The sequence below is a fragment of the Amaranthus tricolor genome, chromosome 2, assembly GCF_026212465.1.
Source record: "Amaranthus tricolor cultivar Red isolate AtriRed21 chromosome 2, ASM2621246v1, whole genome shotgun sequence".
NCBI lineage: Eukaryota > Viridiplantae > Streptophyta > Magnoliopsida > Caryophyllales > Amaranthaceae > Amaranthus > Amaranthus tricolor.
The window spans coordinates 1,489,830-1,514,071 of record NC_080048.1 but is presented as its reverse complement, the minus strand read 5'-3'; the positions used below and the strand labels follow the sequence as shown (position 1 = coordinate 1,514,071).

The following is a 24,242-nucleotide window of genomic DNA, read 5'->3' as shown; positions in this document are numbered from 1 at the left end:
CATTTGAGGATTTTTGGCTTCGTGAAGATGATTGTGAGATAGTTGTAGCTGACAGATGGAAAGGGGAGGTTTCAAATGGAGTGATTGGTCGTATCAAGAAAGTTTCCGCTCATTTACAACGTTGGAGTGATTTAAATTTTGGTGACTTAAGAAGAAAACTTGAAGATGAGCAACTTAAACTTGAGAAATTGCGCAATATCCTGAAGGAACAACGTGATCTTATTGAGTATCGTGATCAATGTGCCATTGTTAATTAGCTTCTTCAAGAGGAAAGTATGTTTTGGAGAAGAAGATCGAGAGACATAGTAGTGAGGGGTAATGATTGAAACACCCGAAATTTTCACCAAAAGGCGAGTATGCGAAAAAGGAAGAACAGATTGGTCGAATTACGTGACTCAAATGGAATTATGCAAGAGGACTCACACAATGTGGAGCAGATTGTGATGGAGTATTTTAAAAATCTATTTAACACATTAGGTGATAGAAATTTGGATGATGTCTTAGATACCATTGAGACCACTCTTGGGGAGCAAGATATTGAGATTCTCTCACGAGACTTTACAGGTGAAGAGGTTCAAGCTGCTCTCTTTCAAATGCACCCAAATAAGGCGCCAGGCCCAGATGGTATGTCTCCCTCTTTTTTTCAAAATTTCTGCCATGTTGTTGGTAATGATATTATTGAATGTTGTTTAAACTTCCTTAATCATGGTATCATGCTGAGGGAATTTAACGTTACTAATATAGCTTTGGTTCCTAAATGCACAAAACTAGAGCGTATGATTGATTTGAGACCTATAAGTTTATGTAATGTGGTGTACAAAATCATGTTTAAGTGTCTCGCTAATAGAATTAAGCCTTTATTGTCCACTCTAATTTATGAACAACAAAGTGCTTTCATTCCTGGGAGGCTAATTATGGATAATATTCTTGTTGCTTATGAAACTTTACATTGCTTGAGAAAGAATAAGAGTGAAAATAATGGGACTATGGCGGTAAAACTTGATATGAGCAAGGTTTATGATCGAGTGGAGTGGGATTTTTTGGAGGGGGTTAAGAGAAGAATGGGCTTTCCTATGCATTGAATTAATTTAGCCATGAGGTGTGTGACAACTGTTAGTTTCAATGTTTGCGTAAATGGTAATTTAGTAGGTCCAATTGTTCCTAAAAGAGGTTTGAGACAAGGAGATCCACTGTCTCCTTATTTATTCATTATAACTAGTCTATAAAGAAAAAGCGAGAGGATAGGAGAATTGAATGGTATTAAATTCGTTGGAAGTGCTCCTAGTATTTCATGTTTACTCTTTGCTGACGATAGCTTGATGTTCTGTAATGCTAGGGGGTCAAAGGCTCAGAAGCTCAAGGATGTTCTAGTATCCTACTCTAATGCTTCTGGGCAAGTGATAAATTTTGATAAATCATCAATCTCTTTTAGCCCTAGAGTGAGAACATTAGGCAAGAAATTAAGGATATTTTAGAAGTTTGGGAAAAGGAAAGAGATAGTAAATACTTGGACTTACCTTCTTTTGTGGGGAGAAAGAAAAAGGAAGTTTTTGCATATTTGAGAGAACGGATTTGGAGTAAGATTCAAGGATGGAAGGCTAAATTATTATCGAGGTCTGGTAAGGAAATTTTATTGAAATCGGTTGTTCAATCATTACAAACCTATGCAAAGTGTTTTTTTACTTCCTAAAAGCCTATGCGAGGAGATACGGAGGATGATGAATGCTTTTTGGTGAACATCGTCTGGGGATAAAGGGCTAAAATGGATTTCATGGAGAAACTTTGTATTCCCAAAAAATTAGGTGGAATGGGATTTCGTTTGTTACATAAATTCAATCTTGCTCTCTTGGCTAAGCAGGGTTGGCGTATGTTGTCTTGTCCTAATTCTCTTATGGCTAGAGTATTTAAAGCTAAATATTTGGCAAATCTATCCTTTTGGGAGGTGGGTACTAGTAGCAATGCTAGCTTTGTGTGGAGAGGTATATTAAAAGCTAGGAGTGTTATAGAAAAAGGAATGAGATGGAGAATAGGGTCAGGAAGAGAGATTAAAGTTTGGAGTGATAAATGGATTCCAAAGAGAAGAGATATGAAGGTTCGTTCACCGATTGCAGAGGGGCTTGATGATCTTAGAGTTAGCGATTTGATTATAGAGGATGGAGGAAGGAAAAGGTAGAGCTTAGAGTTATTAGGGCAATACTTCAATGAGGAAGATAGGAATTTAATCAATACTATTCCTTTGGAGAATAATTCAGTTGATGATCAACATATTTGAGGTTTCACTAATGATGGATTGAATATAGTCAAATCGGGATATTAGGTAGCTATGGAATCAAGGAATGATGAATGGAGAAGTAACTTTATTGATGATGATATTTGAAAAGAATTTGAGAATTAGAAGTTCTAGGGGTGGTTCGTGATTTTTCTTGGAGGTGTAGTAGGGGTGTGATTCCTACAAAGAAAGCAATTAAGAGAAGAATTAATTTTGGTACTGACTGTTGTGAGCTTTGTTCCAATGAAGCAGAAGATATTCTTCATGTAATTAGAGATTGTGTGTTTGCTAAAGAGGCTTGAGCTCACACAAATCTTGTTTTAATTAGACTGCTTTAATGCTAGTTCTTTTTTAGACTAGATATGTGCTATATTATATGCTTGTGATAGTAGAAAAGCTGCTTTGTGTATTTGTTTTGCTTGGCGCCTTTGGATGCTAGAATTGATAGAGTTTGGAATGATACTTTAGTGGATGTTCAATTTCATTTTTCACAGGTACAAACTTATGTTCAAGAATGATGGTTTATTAATGATAAATGCGATACATCAAAAAGTCTAGTAGTGTGAAAGCTAATTTTTGGAATGCTCCAGATCTAAACAAGTTGAAGTTTAATGTAGATGCAGCAAGCTTTAAGAAAACTAATATGTTTAGTTGGAGTGGTATCCTCATAAATCATTTAGGTAAAGTGCAAGCCACAATATCAGATGTTCACGTTGAAGGTGGAGATTCAAGCATTTTGGAAGCAAAAGCTTTAGAACTTGCAATGAGATGGGCTATTGATAATGGAGTAAAGTGTGTATGTTTTGAGCTTGATGCGCAAAGAGTTGTTCAAGCTATGAAAAATTCTAAACTGATATTTTTGAGTTTAGGGTTATTATTAATCATTGTAAATGTCTTATTAATGATTTTATATCTTGTTCATTTTCTTTTGTATCTAGAATTTGTAACAAAGCAACACATATGCTTGCTCGCAGGTTTTTGGAGTTTGGATGTTGTATGATATGGATGAAAGATTACCCTTCTTTCATCAAATTAATTATTTTGAATAAAATGAAAAAAGTAGTCTCTATTTATCTATAAAAGAAAGAAAGTAGCATATAAAGGTAGTAAAAACCTCCGCGCACCGGCTGTCCATTCAGGAACTTATGGTCGGGCGATTAACTCGAAGAACTCATGAACAATTTAATTGCATTAATAATACCCACCAGTGGTATCTACTATCTACTCTGCTTGATATTATTCCTTAAACATTTATGAAAAATTAATTTATGTCGACAGCAGGGTTCAAACCTGCGCAGGCAAAACCCAACAAATTTGAAGTCTGTCTCCTTAACCACTCGGACATATTGTCTTTTGATATCAATTGAAGCAATAATTAATTATATATTTGTAATAACAGGTTTGAATTTGATCGATGGATAAAGCATGAGAGAGATAACAAACATTAAAATTAATTATCTGTAAAATCAAACTGCGAAGTTAAAATCTACTTCATAATATAAAATAGAGTATTAATTTTAGCAATGAGTACTTTTGCTTCATCACACAACGTCAAAGCACATAGTCCATACTCCATTATAAGTATATAGTTTCGTTAGTGATGACCACGATCTCAGGTTGCCCCAGTTCTGGTTCCTAAATAATGGAATCTAATTCGAATCACTTTTACGGGGTTTTAGACGGTTTTGTAAGGGTTCAGAAGGCAGTTCCTACCGGTTCAACTCTCACGGGTCGAAATTTTTTTTATTTAAATATAAATATAAAAAATCATATAGAGTACTATAATGATGTGGACATACTATTGTTAATTTTTATCAAAATTTATTACTTGTCATTCGTTATTAAAATATATTTACTAATAAGAAGGAAAAAAAAATAAAGCTAATAAACCACATATCTAAACCAAAAGTAAAGAACACAGTTATACTACATACTTGCTGATAAATCCTAGTTAGCCTAAGCAAAATTAGACTACTCACTCATATTAAATTTAAACTTAATTAAAAAGAATGAAATCATGATAAGAACTAGCAGCAACAATAAGATTAAGCAACAAGTATAAAGAGTGGAGACTACTAACTTGGAATTAATCCGAGGAAGATAACCAAATGGAAGATAAAGAACTAAAGAATGCCAATAATAAACTTTTCATAAAGCTTCAATTACAATTCAATTACTTGATGAAATGCAATAGATAATTGATTTAATCGATATTACACAAAAGTACCAATTGATCTTTTATAACAAACTAAACCACAAGCTTACTTTGTCTAATGAGTGTTTGAACGAAGATTTGCAATAAGAGTTGAAAATACAAGATTAATTAAGGAAGAATACACAAAAGAAGATTAAATCTAGCAATATTACATGAAGCTTGAAAATAGTAGAAGGATGTATGATCCTTGATGGTCTTCTTCTCCTTTAATAGAGGGAAGATAAGTGGTGGGTGGTGCTCTCATGATTTGTCAACCACCTCTAATTAATGGAAAAGTGCTTATAGGGGGTGGCAGCAGCTGAGTGAGCTTTTTAATAAAGAAATATATCAATAGAGCCCTTACTGAACTTTTAAAACTCGCAAAACCTTTTGACTACCCAAACCGCTCAACCGATCGAGGTTTGCTTGACATGGTCGAGCGACCATCAGGTACACAGGTTAATATCTTTAAAAATAGAGTAGACACAAAAAATAGGCATCGCTCGACCCCTCGCTCGACCCATGAAACATGCTTATGTGAACATTCTAAAGCTACCAAAAGTGAATAGTATGCGCAACCGAGCCAATTTCGTGGAATCGAGCCAGTTTTGCTTGACTTGGTCGCGGATACCTTGTGCCTCTACACAACATGAAGAAGGTTTTGGAAATTGAAACATACCCCGAGCGGAGCCATTTCGCTCCACCAAATTACAATATTCAACTTCTGTCTCCAATCTAAGTCTTTGGTATGGTCAAGCCAACTTGACTAGACCCAATTTTGGCCGAGTGCGCTTAGAATGACCTTTGAGGATCTTCTTTGGCTTGCTTTAGTTGACGCGGCTCATCGGGACTTGTCTCCTTGAGCCCCCAAAGCTTAGATGAGAGCTTAAGAGTGCTTAGCTTGTGCTCAATTTTGACAAATGCAACCTGAAACGAATAAAAGCACCAAAACAATCGACCGAATGTAAAATCCCACAAAACCTCACGCTAATTAAATCAACAAAGGGGGTAAAATTTATAAATAAAATGTTGCTAAAAAATTCTCCCATACCAAACTCTTGCTTACCCTCAAGCAAGTGTACAATTAATATTAAAAAGCAAGACGAAGAACAACAAAAATACACAAAATGAATCTAAGCTAGCTATAGGCATGAAAGGAAAAGCCACGTATATCAAAAGATGTATGATATGTTAGCACACTATGACTATCAATTCTAAAAGCTTAAAATACAGGATTAATCCACAAATCATCCTTAAAATAAGTCGTTGAGAAAGGATCTCACCAAGTTGAGTTTAGAACTTCCAAACCAAACACAATGGGTATAGGTAAACATCATTTTTGAGCACGTTAGCCAAAAATAAATAACCACACTCAAGTATTTGAAGTTACGCTCATTCCCATCGGCATCCTATGACCCAATATGACGTGAGCCTTTAAGCATAAATGTGTTGAAGTTTATTAATTATGTGAGTTTGTATACCCGAAAATACTTTCTTTTCTCCGCCTAAACACAATTACTATTTACTCTTACTCTATACTTCCTCCGTTTCCTTTTATTCTTCTCGTTTACTATTTACATAGTTTTCAAAGCAAATTTTAAAATTCAATATCTCCAAATATACATAATAAAAATTTATAAAGAATACATAATCAAAAAGTATACATTAAGACGAATCTAACTAGATCTCACGTGAATATATTTTATCTTTTAGATATATATCAAAAATATTAATTAAATTTTTCTCAATTTAAAGTTGAATATTCCAAATGGCAAAAATATTGAATGAGTATATAATTACATATTATAGGTAAACCCTCAAGATTTAGCTACTTTTCTCGGTTAGATTCAATCTCTTAAAGAACTCTCTCCAAAATTATATTTCCGCCATTAAACCTTACAAGCAATCTCCATTTCTCTTCATCTACTTCTTATTTCCATTGTCATGAGATTCTCCTTCTCTTGAATCTACTCACACTTTAAGTACACAATTATTAGTCCTTCAGCCAACAGATGTTCAATAACAACGATAATCATAGTAGCATTACATTTCCAGTTTCCGACGAAGAGTCTGATGAGTTCACCACAAGAATCCGACGAGTTCGACGAAAACGGAAGAAATCGGTAATCAACCGATCCAACACTGAGTTAACTCGTCGTTTTGTGCGGAAATTGACGAAGTGGTGGCCTGTTTTGCTCTTCGTTTTAGCTATGGCATTGTTTCTTTTTGAAGCTTCTCGGCTCAGTAAGAAGGAGAACAAGTCAATTTCTATTCGAAAAGGCGCGAGTTTTATCGATGTTGAAGAGATTAAATCGCCGCCTAACTTGAATCGTCTTGATCCTACTTATCGTACTATTGCTGGTGTCAAGAAACGTAAGATTTAGGTTTTGTGATCGTTTAATTCGAATCGAATTTTGCTTGTTTTTGTTTGTGACTTTGCGATGGTTGATCGTCAAAATTATATGAATGTGGAAGTATTGATGAATCAAATTGGATGATATTGGATGATGTATATTGTCTGTCAAGATTATTTAGTAAGTTTTACTGCGAGTTTAGCATATGTGTGATTCCAGTGGGAAGTTTTCCAATTTTGGTGAAAGATTAAAAATAGGGCTGTTCATTTTTTAAGGTTATTATACATAAATTAATTTCGTTGAAATTGTAGAAATAAAATAATTTTGTTCTTTTTGTTATGCCCTATTTGCAAAATGAGAACATTTGGTGGATTTAAGTTGTTTATTTATGTTATATTGCATGCAAATTAGCTTTTGATTGCTCTCATTTTCAATTGATGATTTTAGTTAATGAGAATTAGTGAATATGAACGTAATTGCAAACTTAAATGTATCAAATTTTCAGATTCATCTTTTTTTTTTTTTTTTTTTTTTTGGGAAATATTGTGTTTATATAGCTGCTTTTGAAAGCTTTCCCGGAACATTCAGCAAGTAAATGTAGATGAAGTTAAACTTCCACAATTAACTCTGTGTTTGTACTACTTTTTGCTAGATGAGATAAGTATGCTGATTTAAAATACAATTTCGTGCACATATCAGGTTGCTTGCCAATCTTACCTGTGGAAGACCTTGAGCTTTTGGATATCCTTGTATCAAAAGGTTCCAAAGGTCCTGTAAAGGATGTGATATATATATCAGAAGAAAACAACCCTTATTCAGGAGAAAGTTTGACATTTACTCATGAGAATAAAGAAGCTGTAAGATTTAACTTATTTACAGGATACCAATCTTTGGTTCAGAGGGAAAAGAGTTTCAAGGTTGGTATCTGGAACTTGAAGGTTATGTTCCTGTAATTATGAATTGAATTTACAAACCATTCACATGAATTTTAGACGATCGTATAAGTATTTGATTGATTTTAATTCGAACATTCTGTGCGCAAACCGTGTTTGTGTAGACTGAATTAATCTGATTGTTTTGTTGATGTAATGGTCATTTCATGTTGATTCATATTTTCTTTTTTCCAACCTGATGTGTTATACACCTATTATGCTTTACAAAAGTTTATATAATAGATCATGTCCTCGAGTTATCATAAAATCTTACCTACGAACTAAAGAATTCTGTGATCCTGGCTATATTACATTGCCGGTGAATCTTGAATTCATGATGGGTAAATGCTCTACCAAATTTTCCGTGCTTCCTATGCGCATTACATGAGCCCATTTTATACACTTTATCTAGATATAATTGTCCCTTTAGAACATTTTACACTTGCAACTTGTAATAAGGTGGAATAATAATCTCTAATAATGTAGGGGATAAGTGCCAAGAGATGGTTACCAAGGATATATAACAATGGATATGTAGATGTGTGATGACTTGAACTATGTGTGGAACATAGTAAGAAACAAGAGGAGTGGCTAAAAACTTTTCTTTAAGCAACATCCTAATCTCAATCAAGACTGACATTAATCTCGGTCGAGTTACATATGAGAACAGACAGTAACTTTTGGCGAGATTGAGTCTCGGGTGAGACTCAGTTAGCCTCGGTCAAGATTGATAATCTCGGTTGAGACTAACATTAATCTCGGTCAAGATTAGGCGCGACTACACATTTTCCATTTTAGATTTCGGTGGTTTGGGTTTCTTAATCCATTTTCTTTTATGCCCATTATTCTTTGTAAATGAGGGTTAATCTATAAACCCCCCATTGTTTAGATTTAGGGTTAAGAATAGAGTATTAAAATTTGAGAGCCACAAATTAAGAGTATTTTTGGTAAGCTGACAAATTACTCTAATCTCGACCGAATTGGCCACTAGCCAAATTACTTTGTATCATCTTGTTTTTGTAATCTCTTTTAATACTGTAAAAATTGTTCTTGGTGCGTGGTAGCAATTACTCTGTATCATCTTGTTTTTGTATCTCTTTTAACACAGTGAAAATTGTTCTTGGTGCGTGGTGGACGTAGCTATCACATTGATAATGAATTATGTTAAATTTCTTGTGTGTTTTTTCTTATTGTTCTTGATTTCATTATTGTTTCTTTAATTACTTCCGCTGTCCACACAACAAGATAATCAGCACACATTTTCCTAAAAATGACATGAAGTACAAACATACCAGGGTTTATATTTTGTCAGCTGAATACCCTCTTTGGAGAATTTCATCTTGATTGTTGTCTATGCAATAAAAAAAAATTCCATGTAGTGACCCGTGACCCAAAGTTTTTGACTTTTCCAAGTTGTAGACAAACTTTTTGTTATTCCACATGGTGACCTCGAGTTTATCATATCAAACATCCGTGAACTTATTTTGAACTTTCCCTCAACACCGTCTTCCATTTATCACCGTATCTATCCTAGTTTATATTATTAGTTTAATTTTAAATTTTTGTGAATTGCAAAGAGTCAAGTGACATGGGGGTTCGAATTCAAGGCACAAAGCAATGAAAAGCAACCTTAAGACTAACATTGATATACTAGTAGCCCCATCAACACCAACAAGACTGCCACACATCAATAACATCCTCAACCACTTCCTCGACACCATCAAGTCATCAATCATGCTAGATGCTACCATCTAAACAAGCAACCTTTTCTCGACAAAACCTCTAATCCTTTGTCCCATCTCCCTTGAAGCAATGACCGAGCAACAAAAATAGAAACATCTCCACCCCTGCTGGAACCCACTAGTCTACAACCCAAAACTATATTCATTGCTCACTCATAGAAGTATATTTGGTGCCATTGATGTTCAACATTAAGCTCAAATTTTGTACAATTACCACCCAATTTGAAAACTCCCCGATTGAAACCCCCTGCAAATGAAAGCCCCCAATTTTAGCTCAAATTTATGTCACATACACTTTTTGCTTATGCTTAATGTTTCAAAGGTATGTCTAAGCACAAATCAGTTCTGCTGGTCTGCTGGTGTACTGGTTAGTGCAAGCTCAAAGTTTTATTCAACGTCACTGGATATCTTTTCGTGTGCAGGTGACTGAAACTCCTATAGTGCATTGTGGTTTCTATAGTGAAGCCGGAGGGTTTAAGATTTCATCTGAAGATAAAAAATATATGCAGACTTGCAAGGTTGTTGTATCTACTTGTGCATTTGGTGGTGGAGATGATCTTTATCAACCAATTGGAATGTCGAAGACTTCCCTTCAAAAGGTTTGCAATCTTTCCACCAATATATAACAACTGACGCATGGATTTTTTTCACCAGGTGCTGACTAGCTTGCATTACTTTCAGGTCTGTTATGTGGCTTTCTGGGATAAAATTACACTTGCTACTCAGGAAGCACAAGGACAGAAAATTGGTGATGATAATTTTATTGGCAAGTGGCGGATTGTGATTGTCAAGAATCTCCCTTTCACAGACCAAAGACTAAATGGTAAAATTCCCAAGGTAGGGTGTGGTTATTGCTTTGTGCTATGTTTCTAGCTTTTTGAAATGATAATTTTCCTTGCCAAAAGTTTGCATGGATGCATCTTTGTACAGTTGCTTTGTCAAACAATTTGAGGATCTTAACAGATGAAAAATAAGGAGTTGGCTGATTACCTCTCGAATTTTTTCTTATTTATCTTATGTGCTTATTTTGACATAAATTTTTAGGATAACATTTGTAGAATAGGATGATAAAAGCAGTCTCATTTTTCAGTAAATGCCACTTTTTTTTCCTTCCAAAGTTGACTTATAAGTTATTTGTGATAGTAGCTTAGTATCTAATAAACAGTCCCTGTTATGTTTCTGTAGACCTGTAAGAACTACTCAAATTTGGTTCCTTCAATCCTTTTGTTTCTTCACATACGTTAGTGAGTGGGACATGTAAACCTTTGGTAATTGTGACTTGAGTAAATGTATTTATCATGCATAAATACAAGGTAACTTTGCTTCCATATTACACCCCTGTGGATTGTGGTGGGACCCTTCTTTGAACACTCGCTCAACACGAACACTTTGTGCACTGCACATGTTTCTTAATCTCGGTGTCATCTTTGAATTATTTATGATATGTAGTTTCTGGTAAGTGATAGGTAGGGGTATTACTTGAGTGATGTACTTGAAAAACCTTTTAAGTTGGAGGTTAGCTAGAGATTTTTGGAAACTACATGAACTATCGTGATGAACCATCGTCGTTATTGATTTAGCCTGTATGTGTCTGCTGCTATGCTGTATCTCCCTTTTTGTCATTGCATGTTTTTGATACTCTCAAATTCCCTGAGATCTCTTGTTTCTAGATGATCCCTGTATTTTTATTGTGGAAATCTTAACTTTGATCTCTAATTCTCTGCTGTCTTTTTGTCCAGCTTTTTACCTGACATTTTTTCTGGTCTCTCATTTCTTATATTGAATATTGAACTGTCTCATGCCATTACTATGTTTCGTTTGAAGTTTGGGTGGGTCTTATTTCCTCTGTTTTTTTACCATTATTTTTGCTTTTTTTTTGTCAGATGTTGAGCCATCGATTGTTTCCAAATGCATTGTACTCTATTTGGGTCGATTCAAAGTCTCAGTTCAGGAGGGATCCATTGGGTGTGCTGGAAGCACTGCTTTGGCGATCAAACTCTGTGCTTGCAATATCAGAGCATGGTGCACGTAGTAGTGTGTACGATGAAGCTAAAGCTGTTGTCAAGAAACACAAGGCAACCCCAGAAGAAGTAGAAGTGCAACTCACACAGTACCGTCTTGATGGCCTTCCTGAAGACAAGAGATTTAACGGAAAGAAAGGTACTACGCTCAAAAGTCCTCAAATCTACCCTAATTTAATTTGTAGCAGCTTGGTGGTATGAATTGTCACTATCCGGCACTTAACTTTCAAGTATTATACGAGTGTTTTGGAGCATAAATGAGTTACATTATGTGTGCTCAGTTGGGAGAACTTCCCATGCTTATTCGCTCTACATTAAACTGCCTTTTCTCCTTTTAAAAGCGAGTTCAAGAGCCAAGACCGGTTATTAATCCATGAAATATCTTCTTTTTTTTTTTGGTGCAGCTCTATCCGAAGCTTCCATCATTATCAGAGAGCACACACCCTTGACTAATCTCTTCATGTGCCTTTGGTTCAATGAAGTAGTTCGCTTTACATCCCGGGATCAACTGAGCTTTCCTTACATTTTCTGGCGTCTAAACGGCCCGATGGGTTTTAACATGTTCCCTGTTTGCACCCGCAAAGATCTCGTTAATAATATGGGACATATACGCAAGGCTAAACCATTAATAACTTGATTTGTACATAGCATTCTTTTTACAAGCTATTCCTGGATGCTGATAGAAGTAGATAGCAGAAGGAGGCCCGTCTCAATTGCTTCCGCAAATTGATGAATTGGAGTTCAAATATGGAATTGGTATATAACCATGGCTTTCATTTTCGAGCTGGCATGACATTTTGGAGGCCCGAGCTTCAAACATTTAATGTACAACTCATTCTTTCAAAAGTCGATGGTTTTAGTATCTGTGAAGTTGAAGATGAGTAGGATAACTCAGAGATATGTTTAGTTTTAAATTTAATTTGTTTAAATTAGAAAATGATGTAGACTTATATTTTCTTTCTATAAAATGGATTTGGAGATTGAAATTTGATGTTATGACGCTATATTGGTGTAGTCAAATGTGTGAAAGCCACAACGTAGACAAGTATATCTGTCCTCGTTTTTTTGGTTATTGCACTAATTTGAACAACCACCTCCCTTCCCTTTGTCCTAAATTCTTCAAGGACAATTTTTTTTAATTTCGTTCTAATTAAAAGAAAAAAAAAACAAAACAAAAAAAAAACTCATTGGTGATGTTGTTTGATTTTGCAATACTTTGCAAGTCTTTTGGTGCATGTTTATTTTTTATGTTTTGGGCTTTTGATTAAGTGATTCGGGATATATTAGATTTGTTTGGTTGAAGGTGTTATTTCTTCTTTTAGTTTGACTTGGATGGACTTAATTCAAAGTAAAGATTGTTATATGGTGACTTTAATTCTATGTGTTCCTCTTACTCTCTCATTTAGTTAAAATTCTCTGTCAATTAGTTATATCCCTGACACATGTAACTTCACATATGTAATTCAATTATGTATTTGTTTTAGCTATTTGCTTAGTATCCTTTAAACACAAAAAAATATAGGAAATTGAATGTAGTAATCTTGAATTTTTGACTTTTTTACGTGGTAGACAAATTTATTTTAAAACCATGTAGTAACCTCGACCTTTCAATTTTTCCACGTGATAGACAAAAGAGAAGTTTTTTTGTTAACTTTACGTTAATTTACCCAACGTAATGACATTTTTCTCAAAAAAAAACGTCGTGATCAGCCTAATTGACCACATATTTCGAAATCATGTCAAAATAAGTACTTAATTTAACCAAAATTTTAACATTTTGTCTATCACGTGAAAAATTAAAAGCTCAATGTCACCACGCGAACTTAAAAAAAAACATTTGCAGAACCTTTAAAAGCTCAAATTCGCCACATGAAGTTTTCCAAAAAATATAATACACTAACTTAAGACGGAAGATGTATTTATAATTTGGTGAACCTCATTAAATTTGATATTATTATTTGTATTTACCTTCTTACACGATTTCATCTCATTACTTGTCAAAATGAATGATTTCCGCGTATAGTGTTAATAAAGAAAAAAATTCCTATTTTGGTGCTCATTGAAAAAAATTTCTCAAAGTAGTGCTCATGTAGGTAAGGTTTAACACTAAGCTACTTTGTTTTTGGTTTGGAATTTTCAAACCTCAATGTGAGTTAAAACAATTGTTGGAATATTTTTTTTGAGGGATTGAAGAATATTTGAAAGTATCTTCGATTTGCGATGAAAAAAAGTAAAAATTTCTTCTCTTGATATTCCTATAGCTAGCCACAACTACTTGATTTGAGACTTGGATCAATCTGAGTAAAATAACAGCAAAACTAAAGAAGAAAAAGTTATAATGAACATTTAATATAAAATTATTGTTGGACGTTGATTTATTTTTAAAAAATTTGTTAATAACAATTTTAACTCTGTCTCGTTAATTCAAAAAAATTCTTAGTATTGGTAAACTCAAAATTATCCTTATAATTGGTGGATCCTTCTCATAAAGTAGATAAATTATGATTGATATGTTTTCAGATTTTTCTTGTTTTTATTGGAAACAACTTTTTTAGTAAAGTAGATAAATAAGTGAACTGTCTAACATCGTCCTAAATATTTCAACCATGCATTCCTATTTTCTTTTCTAAATTCCCCTAACCCATATAATTAAATGATAATTATAGACATATTTAAAGGAGAAAGCTGACTTTTAATTCTTTGTTGCGATTTTGTATCTATATTATTGTATCATAATTGATTCTATGTATCACATGTTATATGATTACACACCAATTATTTTGTCGGTCTAATTTTTATGTTTGAAGTTTTCAAATCAAATTCAGATAAATTTGGTTAAATTTTTTTCTTTAAAAAACATTTTTGGAAAATAAATTTTAGTGAGGACTAGAGACTATATTGTTTTATTTTCTAGTTCTACTTAGACCTACTATTCTTTTGGCTCACAATAAGATTTGAAGACTCCAAACCAAAATTAAAATAGGTTAGTGAAGTGAACACCATTTTGGAAAATATTTTTAAGTGAGCACCATAATAGGAATTTTTTTCTTTTTTAACTCCATTTAGGCATATCATTCTGTTAAAATTAGGGGTGTTCAAAAATATCCAGTTTTGAAAACCCAATCCGAAAAACCCGGTTTTTGATTTTTAAAATCGGGTAAATTACCCGGTTTACCGAATTCGGATAATTCGGGTCGGGTACCCCATTTTAAAACCGAGTATTCGGGTCGGATACGGATCGCGAATTTTGAAAAACCGGGTACCCGGTATCCGGTTTATATATATATATATATATATATATATATATATATATATATATATATATATATATATATATATATATATATATATATATATATATATATATATATATATATATATATATATATATATATATATATATATATATATATATATATATATATATATATATATATATATATATATATATATATATATATATATATATATATATATATATATATATATATATATATATATATAATTTTTATTTCCAAAACCCTAAATGACTTAATCTACCTTGGGCCTATCCTGTCTTCATTGAAACTTCATTCTTGCTCGCTGCAGCTTGCCTTCTTCCTCCTTCATTCTTCATTCCAGACACAGTGAGACATTGAGACGTCATCTTGCTTCTTCTTCACCATTCACGTTGAGACGTCATCATCTTCTTCTTCAGTTCTTCAGTTCTTTAATTGGGTAAGTTTGTTTTAATTCATCACCATTCTTAGTTCATCACCATTCTTCTTCTTCTCCAGATCTTCTTAATTTTTTTCGCATTTTCTGATATTTGTCACAGATTTAATTTTTTTGCATTTTCGATTTTGTCATCTTAGTTCATCACCATTTTCGCATTTTCGCATTTTTAGTTCATCACCATTTTCTGATATTTGTCACAGATTTAACCATTGGGTGAGTTATTTGGTACTTATTTAATTTTTTTTTTGCCATTTTCGATTTTGTCACAGATTTATTCAGGCATTTTCGGTACTTATTGAAGATCTACATGGATTCTTACCCACCAGTACCACCATCTAGATTTTCGGTAGCTCTTTATCATTTGTTCAAAATTCTGATATTTGTTCTGATATTCTGATTTTTGTTCTGATATTCTAATTTTCGGTAGCCATTTAATTTGATTCTGATATTTGTTCAACTTGTTCAATGTTTTTGATGTATATGATGATGGTAGATTATATATAACAAAATTCTGCTTGTATATGATGAATTGATGATGGTAGATTCACTAGATTGGTAATTCTGCTTGTATATGATGAACTGATGATGGTAAATTGGTAATGATTCATGTGAGTTGTGAGTTTTGACTATCTTAGCTGAAAGGTCCTGGACGAACTGTTGATGAACTGATTGTGAATTGATTGTACAACTACTGATGATATGATTATGAATTGGTAACTTGTATAGACCATGGGGTCGTCTTTTGATGATAATGAAAATTCACTACCGAATGAAGGAAATCAATTTGAGGAGTGTTGATCGCTTGTTCGATGAGGATGAAGATACGAGATCACCGATTAAAAAACAGAAAAAACAACCTCGTGCAACTACTGGTACGAGGAGTAATAGGTCAAAATGGTGGGATCATTACACAGTTGATGATTTGGATTAAACAATTGCGCATTGTAAGTATTGTAAAACTTCTATTAGTTGTCCTAGCAAAAATGGAACAACTTCTTTGGCTAATCATATTAAAAGATGCAAAAAATATCCCCCAAATTTGGATATGAAGCAAAATAAAATTGAATTTGATATTGCTAGAAGAGTCAATGAGGATGGTAGTGTTGATAGTGTTGGTGTTCCGAAATTGTTGGAATTTGATTATGATTTGTGTAGGGAAAAACTTGCTACAATGCTTATTGTGGATGAATTGCCTTTTGCTTTTGTTGAACGTGAAGGATTTCGTGAGTATTGTAGGGCTTTGAATACTTTGTTTAAGATTCCTTCTCGTAGCACTGCTACTAGAGCTTATTATAGTCTTTTCATTGAAAAAAGAAATGAGTTGAAATTATTTTTTCAAAAGTTTAAGTCACGAATTTGTCTAACAACAGACACTTGGACATCAGGGCAAAACTTAAGTTATATGTGTTTGACTTCACATTTTATTAATGATAACTGGAATTTGCAAAAGAAAATCATAAACTTTTGTCCTATTGCTGGTCACAAGGGAATACTTATTGGAAGAGCCGTTGAAAAATGCTTGATTGATTGGGGTTTGAAAAATATCATGACATTGACCGTAGACAATGCAAGTTCAAATGACACAGCGGCCAATTACCTTAAGAAAAGACTTAACATTTGGGATACTGGTTTGTTGGAGGGTCAATACCTACATATGAGACGTGCGTCACATATTTTGAATTTGATTGTGAAAGATGGTTTGAATGAAGTTGATTTGTCTGTTTTGAAAGTTCGTGTTCTAGTGAAGTATGTAAGGTCTTCTTCTGCTAGGCTTAACAAGTTTAAAGAATGCATAAAAGAGGAGAAAGAGGAGAGCAAAAGCCTTGTTGTTTTGGATATTGAAACTAGATGGAATTCAACTTACCTAATGCTTGAATATGCTATCAAATTTAAAAAGTCATTTGCTTCTTTATGCATGAAAAATTCTGCTTTAGTTAAGTTACTTAGAAAGTTTGGTGGTGCTCCTACTGAAGAGGATTGGAAGAAAGTGTCTACTTTCTTACCTTTTTTGAGTGTTTTTTATGATGCAACTTTGAGATTTTCTGCTTCTCGTTATGTAACTTGCAACTCTTATGCACATGAGCTTTTTCGGACTAGATTATTGCTTGCCAACAACATGATTGTCGATGATGAGGGTATGAGGAAAATGGCTACCAATATGATGGCAAAATATAACAAATATTATGGAAACATTGATAATATCAATATTTTAGTGTTTGTAGCTGTTCTCCTTGACCCTAGGCATAAGTGGAATTATGTTGATTGGATTGTGCGTGCTTCATATGATGCCACAAAAGCTACTCTCTTGTCACTAAAGATTAAAATGGTTTTTCAAAATTTGTTTGATTTATATTCTTATTCTATGCCTCCACCAAAGACAAGTGGAACTACTTCCTCCACTTCCACCTCTTCAACCTCTACCATTTTTACTCAAAGTGGGACTCAAGGAGTGGAGAAGGTGGACCTTATTGAACTAATGAATTCAAGATATCAAATGGAGACAGGTTATTCATTAACCAATCTAAACAAAAGTGAGTTGGATAGGTATTTAGAAGATGCATGTGAACCTCATGATTCTAACTTTGATATTTTACTATGGTGGAAAGATCAAACAAAAAGGTATCCCATTCTTCAAAAGATGGCTAAAGATGTGCTTGCTATACCTATTTCTACCGTTGCTTCTGAATCGGCTTTCAGTACTGGTGGTCGTATTCTTGATGATTTTCGAACATCATTGACTCCAAAGATGGCCGAAGCCCTTATTTGCACACAAGATTGGCTTCGTATTTCTAGAACTCCTTTAGCAATAGAAGAGAGTTTGCTTGCACTTGAAGAAATGGAGGAAGGTTAGTATAAATTTTTAATTATTTTTCAATTGATTATTTAATATTTAAGAGTAAAAATATGTTTCCTTTAACCTTATATTGTTCGACTGTTCGTGCTCTTGGTTTAGCTAATGCATTAACTTTGGAGCATCCGGAGGTCATAATCGATGAAACTGTTGACGTCGTTGAAGATGATTAATGGAGCTTGAAGTTTCAACTTATAAATTTTAGTCGCTTGCTTTTAGTTTATGGAATTATGAGTTTATGGAATTATGGTTGTATTTCAATTAACTAATTGTTGTATTTTAATAGTTTATGACTAATTAAGTTAAGTATTTTAATATTATTTGAATTATACATTAAAAAAAATGTTAAAAGAAATAAGGGAAAAAAAAGTTTTTAACAAAACCGGGTATCCGGTTTCCGATCTGGTTTAAACTGGGTCGGATCCGAAACAGAATTTTAAGTATCCGGAAAATCGAGTACTCAGTTTTTCGAAACCGGGTCGACCCGGTATCCGATTTTGAACACCCCTAGTTAAAATAGTTATGTTGTTTACAGCAACAAATTACAATACTCAACATCTTCGGCCTTGACTCATCGTTTCCACAATGTTATTAGATTCATAAATCATAACAATATTTCTAATTTAGTGGATCATTATCTATTGATTGTTATATACGTCAGAATATATTTCATTATCTTATATCATTAATTGTATTATATAATTGATTGAATGTAAAGTAGGGTACATCAAAATCATATCTCGTGTATCATCATGTATATATATATATGAAATATATATTAGAGGCACAACGTACATGAAAAAAAATCAAGAAAAACCATCACTATCAATTTTTAACGTGATATGTAGGAAGGAGCTGCTAAAGAACGTAATAAATGCCTTTTTCTTTTCTATTTTGGCGTACTATTAATTATATTAAATTTAGGGGAGCTACAAAAATACAATTAATTTTAAAGGATTTATTTTATATTTTTCATAAATTTCATGTCTATAAACAAGTAATTAGATTAAGTCAAAAAATAGTGTAAACTAACATGTTCAGAATCTTTATTAATTGGGAAATTATCAATGGAATTTCTGAGTTTTGACACTTTATTAATGGTATCTAAGTTTTTTTGATTATCAATGGTATCCTCATACTATTGAACGTTTGACAACTGCAACCTTTTAAAACCTTTTCCGTCAAAAATCGTCAAAAACCGTTAACTTTTTTTCTTTTTCTTTTATTTTTCAATTCAAAACATAAAAGAAAGTTAACGGTTTTGAACGGAAAAAGTTAAAAAAAGTTACGATTGTAAAACGCTCAATAATACAAGTGTATCATTGATAATAAAAAAAACTTATTAGTACCACTGATAAAGTGAAAAAATTCAGAGGTACCATTAATAATTTCTCTTATTAATTTTGTCACAGATTTCAATTTCTTTTTTATAGCTATTTGTTAAGTTGAGCTACACATATGATCAATATCAGCATATAATAAGAAAATGCGAGGTTGTAAGTCAAAGAAACATCATTCCAAAACCATGCAATAATGGGAGAAATGACTCCAATGACTTCTAAAATGAGCACACCATCTTTAAACCGTTATATGGGACAAACCATCCCAAGACTAATAGACCCCAATTTCAATTATCAAAATATAATATAAGGGATTGAATGTAAAGTATGGTACATCAAAAGCATATCTCATTTATCATGTATACATATATATACTAGAGGCAAAATTACTCGTGACATATCTAATGCATTCTATTTATAAGAAAATATGATCAAGGTTTGAAGAGAGAATAAAGACTGCAACTCATACCTATAAAGAAAAATGCGACTAATGAATCCTTCAGTTTGAGAAAGATTCACTGAAAAATTCACACGAAAATCCTTAGAAAAAAAAATTCCTCCAACCAAATAAATTGAGAAAAACTAAATCCACAAGCACTTAATATCAAAACAAGTCAAGAAAAACCATCTCTATCATCTTTAACATATTCTATTAGAAAGGGCTGGTATAGAACGTAAAAAATGTCTTTTTTTTCTCTTTCTATTTTGGTGTTCTATTAATTATTAAACCCATCTTTAAAAAATATTAATTTTGACACTAATATCTTAATTTTTTTTTTCTGAAGACCCCATTTTCAATTATCTAAATACTAGTATAATTCTTACGCTGCTTGAATTATTGCATATATATCACTATAAATCAATAATATACATCAGATTCATTAAATGCACATTAAATTAATAGACGTTGGCCTCTAAATAAATTAGTTTTCATACGCATAGAAAGTTTTAAATAATAGATCATCATTAATAGCTTTCAAAGCTTTTTTTTTAATGGAAGCATTCAAAGCTTTGTTGAGCAAGAATTCGTCAGACTTGGAGCATATATTCTTTTGTCTTTCCAATTTTGCTATATTATTGATTAAAATAATTATCTTAATTCATCATTATTTACATTTCTTTAGGTTATGTTATTAGTCTAAATTTGCTTTGGTTTTCAATTTTCTTTTGTTGATCTTTCTCAAACTAATAGGCTCTCTAGCTACAGGCTCCTATATATAAATCTATGATAAAGATATGGTATGTTATCTTCCGATACTGCCCACACTCTAATTATAGTCACTATGAGCGAGATATAATGATATTAAGTGACATTAGTGATAGTTTATCTGAATTTCAGACTTAAACTTTTAACATATGATCCACCTTATAATGTCAATACTTCAGCCGACCCGCTTTTATTCGATTGAGAACATCTCTGTCGGTTTCCTGATTGCTCTAGATAATCGACCCTAAATTTTTAAACTTTGTTTTACAAGCGACAACATCTTGCCCATTATACACCTCTGGATCATTTTGTTCTCCCATTCTATTGAACTTGCAACTCAGATATTATGTTTTTGTTTGACTAAACACACCCCTTTGCCTTTTAGGACACCCTTCCACTCCTCTAATTTCGTAATGACCTCTTCAATAGATTTTCCTTCAAGCACTATATCATCAGCAAACAACATACACCATGACACAATTTCCCACATAGATTTTCAGAGCTCGTTTATGGTCATGTCAAAGATGAAATGACGTCTTTCAAAGAGACGGTCTTTCAAGAAACTAGCTAAATCAATAAACACAATATTAAAATCCTTCTTTCACTCTCTATATTTCTCAATCAACCTCCTCAAAACATAAATAGCTTCAGTAGTTGATCTCACGAACATGAAACCAAATTTATTGTCTAATTCTTCTTTTTATTACTCTTTCCCATAATTTTATTATGTCACTGAAAAGTATGATTACTCTGTAATTTCCGTAAGCTTGAGCATCACCTTTATTTTTACAGATTAACAAATAAATTAAGAAAAAAAGTATGAGGATAAAAGATTATCTTTATCTTTATCTTCAAAAATTGAAGTAGTAGACCCACTTATAACTGATCTCGGAAGATATGATTCTGATAAACTATTACTATTCGTTATGGAATGTGGTCTAAGCTGATGCATGATAACATTATGTACAGTTTTGGGAACTGCAATCTAAGACACCATCATATATTCAGAGCAGCCCATTCAACAACCCAATATAATTGAAATCTACTCCCTTCACTTTCCACAATTTGACTAAAATATGTAAAAATAAAATAAAATTAAACATAACATGCAAATTCAAAAGAATAAAAGAAAGTATTATTTCCTCTTTTATAAAATACTGGCTATATTATTGTTATTGACACTACTCGTCTTCAAGCTTATTTTATAAATTGCAGCTAACGTATGAGAAAAAATATAGTCAAGTGAGATCTTTTTTGAATCGTCTACGTTCTTTAATGTTTTTTCCATTTCAAATATTCCACCTTAAGGAGAGAAATTTAATTATTGTTTCTAACACATATATAAAAGATAAAATATGTCCATGGGAGATCTCGTTAAATTCGTCTTAATATGCATTTTTATATTTTTTTTGTTATGTGTATTTAGAAATCTTGAGGTTTAAAATATGATTTGAAATCTGCAAAAAGTAAATAAGAAAACAAAAAAGAATAGAGAGAGTATTAGCTTTTTTAATTTTAAATGTATATAATTTAATATATAATTTAATATAATATTATTTCAATTTGATACTACCTCCTATTCAGCTGAATTGTCCCATTTTTTTTTTGGCACTATTCACTTATCACTCTTAATTTGTATTTTACTCTTAATCTATAAGTTAAAACATAGTCATATGGGATCTTGTTTGATTCGTCTCAATACAAGGATTATTAATATCAACTTTTTATAATTTTTAATTAAGCATAATTTGAGATATTAAGAGTTAAAATGTTGCCTCGGCAAGTGTGAAAAGTCAAATGGGACAGTTCAGCTGAATAGGAGGGAGTATTATATAATTTTTTGTAGGTGGTTGCTTGACATCAAATTCAACAATTTGGATGGTTGACGCCCATCATATCATATACTCAAACAAGATCCAGTTGTATATGCAAACTATATCAAATTAAAGGACTCCTTAGTTGAAATTTATTGTTTCAAACATGCAACGACATAAAAAAGGTATTTAAAGTTATATATATTACTCCTGTTCTTCCCATTTACTTTTTTACAATTTTTAAAGCAACTTTCGAGCCTAGTTATTTCTAAATACACATTGATAAAAAAGTATACATTAAGATGAATCTAACAAGATCTCACATGGATATATCTTATCATTTATATATGTCTTAAAAGTCTTAATCAAATTTCTCTCTCAAAAATAAAATATTCTAAACAGGAAGAATATTAAGAAACGAAGGGAGTATGTACAATAATCATGATTTTGCAAATTGAACTGTCAGTTATCACAATTATTATTTATGTCTTGGAACATAGGAACTCTAGAAGCCAAGTCATTGGAGTTGGCCAATAAGCTTTCTAAACACAAGATTCATGTAGCGTGTGTTCAAGAGACTAGGTGGAAGGGGCAAAAAGCAAAAGGTATAAAAGGATATAAGTTGTGGTATACAAGGCTGGACGACAGACATAACGGGGTTGGCATCCTAGTGTCCAATGATATCCTAAAGCAATTGGTTGAAGTAGGAGGTATAACGATAGGATCATGCTAATTAGGATAGTAGTGGGGGAAGAGATCATATCTATTGTCAGCGTGTACTGGCCCCAAGTTGGTCTCGATGAGCAAGTGAAGTGCAAGTTCTGGGATAACGTAGAAGACCTCATGAGAACTATCCCGGAAGACGAAAAAGTTTTCTTAGGAGGAAACTTTAACGAACATATAGGTAGAGAAGCAGGCAACTATAACTCAGTTCACGGTGGATTTGGTTTGGGGGCAAGGAATGAGAGTGGGGAGAATTTGTTGGATTTTGCGCTAGCAAAAGATTTGGTTATAGCAAACTCGATCTTTAGAAAGAAAGTTGAGCATCTGACCACATATAAGAGTGGTGGGCATGCAACCCAAGTCGACTATTTCCTAGTGCACAAGGGAGATCGGGCATTATGCTTGGACTGTAAGGTAGTGTTGGGTACAGAGATGCCCACCCAACACAAGCTTTTAGTAGTGGTTTTCAAGATAAGGAAGAAAATAGTAGAGAAGAAGGTAGATTCCAGGGGACAGATCATGTGGGGGAGACTCAAAGGGGATATGGCCAAAACTCTGTCAACCAAGATAAGTTTATTGGGCTTCCCAAGACAGTCAGAGGATGCAAATGAAATGTGGACGAACATGGCAGAAACCATTAGAAAAGTGGCAAAAGAGATCTTGGGGTGGTCGTCAGGTAAACCAAAAGTGTTCAAAGAGTCGTGGTGGTGGAATGAAGAGGTGGAAAAGAAGATAAAAGATGAAAACAAGAGATTTAAAGAACTTATGGTATGCACAGAAGAGGATGATAAGATAGAAAAGAGAGTGAACTATAAAGAAGCAAAGCGGGTAGCAAAGAAAGCGATAACGGAGGATAAAAAAACCTAGTTATGAGGATTTTTATCGGAAGCTTGATACTAAAGAGGGGGAAAAGTAGATTTTTAAGTTGGCAAGGACTAGGTTCAGGCAGCGACAAGACTTAGAGGCAGTGAAATACATCAAGGATGAGGGAGGGCGAGTCCTCTTGAGACAAGATGTAGCGGGAGCGGCACTCTCGATACATAATTAACATTAATAATTATACTTAAGATAAATAATG

At 33.0% G+C, this 24,242-nt stretch overlaps 1 protein-coding gene across 1 annotated transcript; it reads left to right on the top strand.

Moving 5' to 3' along the window:
• The first annotated feature begins 6,291 nt into the window (after window positions 1-6,291).
• LOC130807010 (probable hexosyltransferase MUCI70) lies at window positions 6,292-12,700 on the top strand. Its single transcript, XM_057672291.1, has 6 exons — window positions 6,292-6,836; window positions 7,517-7,734; window positions 9,914-10,090; window positions 10,173-10,328; window positions 11,375-11,651; window positions 11,917-12,700. The coding sequence occupies exons 1-6, from the start codon at window positions 6,476-6,478 to the stop codon at window positions 12,147-12,149; spliced, it is 1,422 nt and encodes a 473-aa protein (XP_057528274.1). The 5' UTR covers window positions 6,292-6,475; the 3' UTR covers window positions 12,150-12,700.
• Window positions 12,701-24,242: the final 11,542 nt, after the last annotated feature.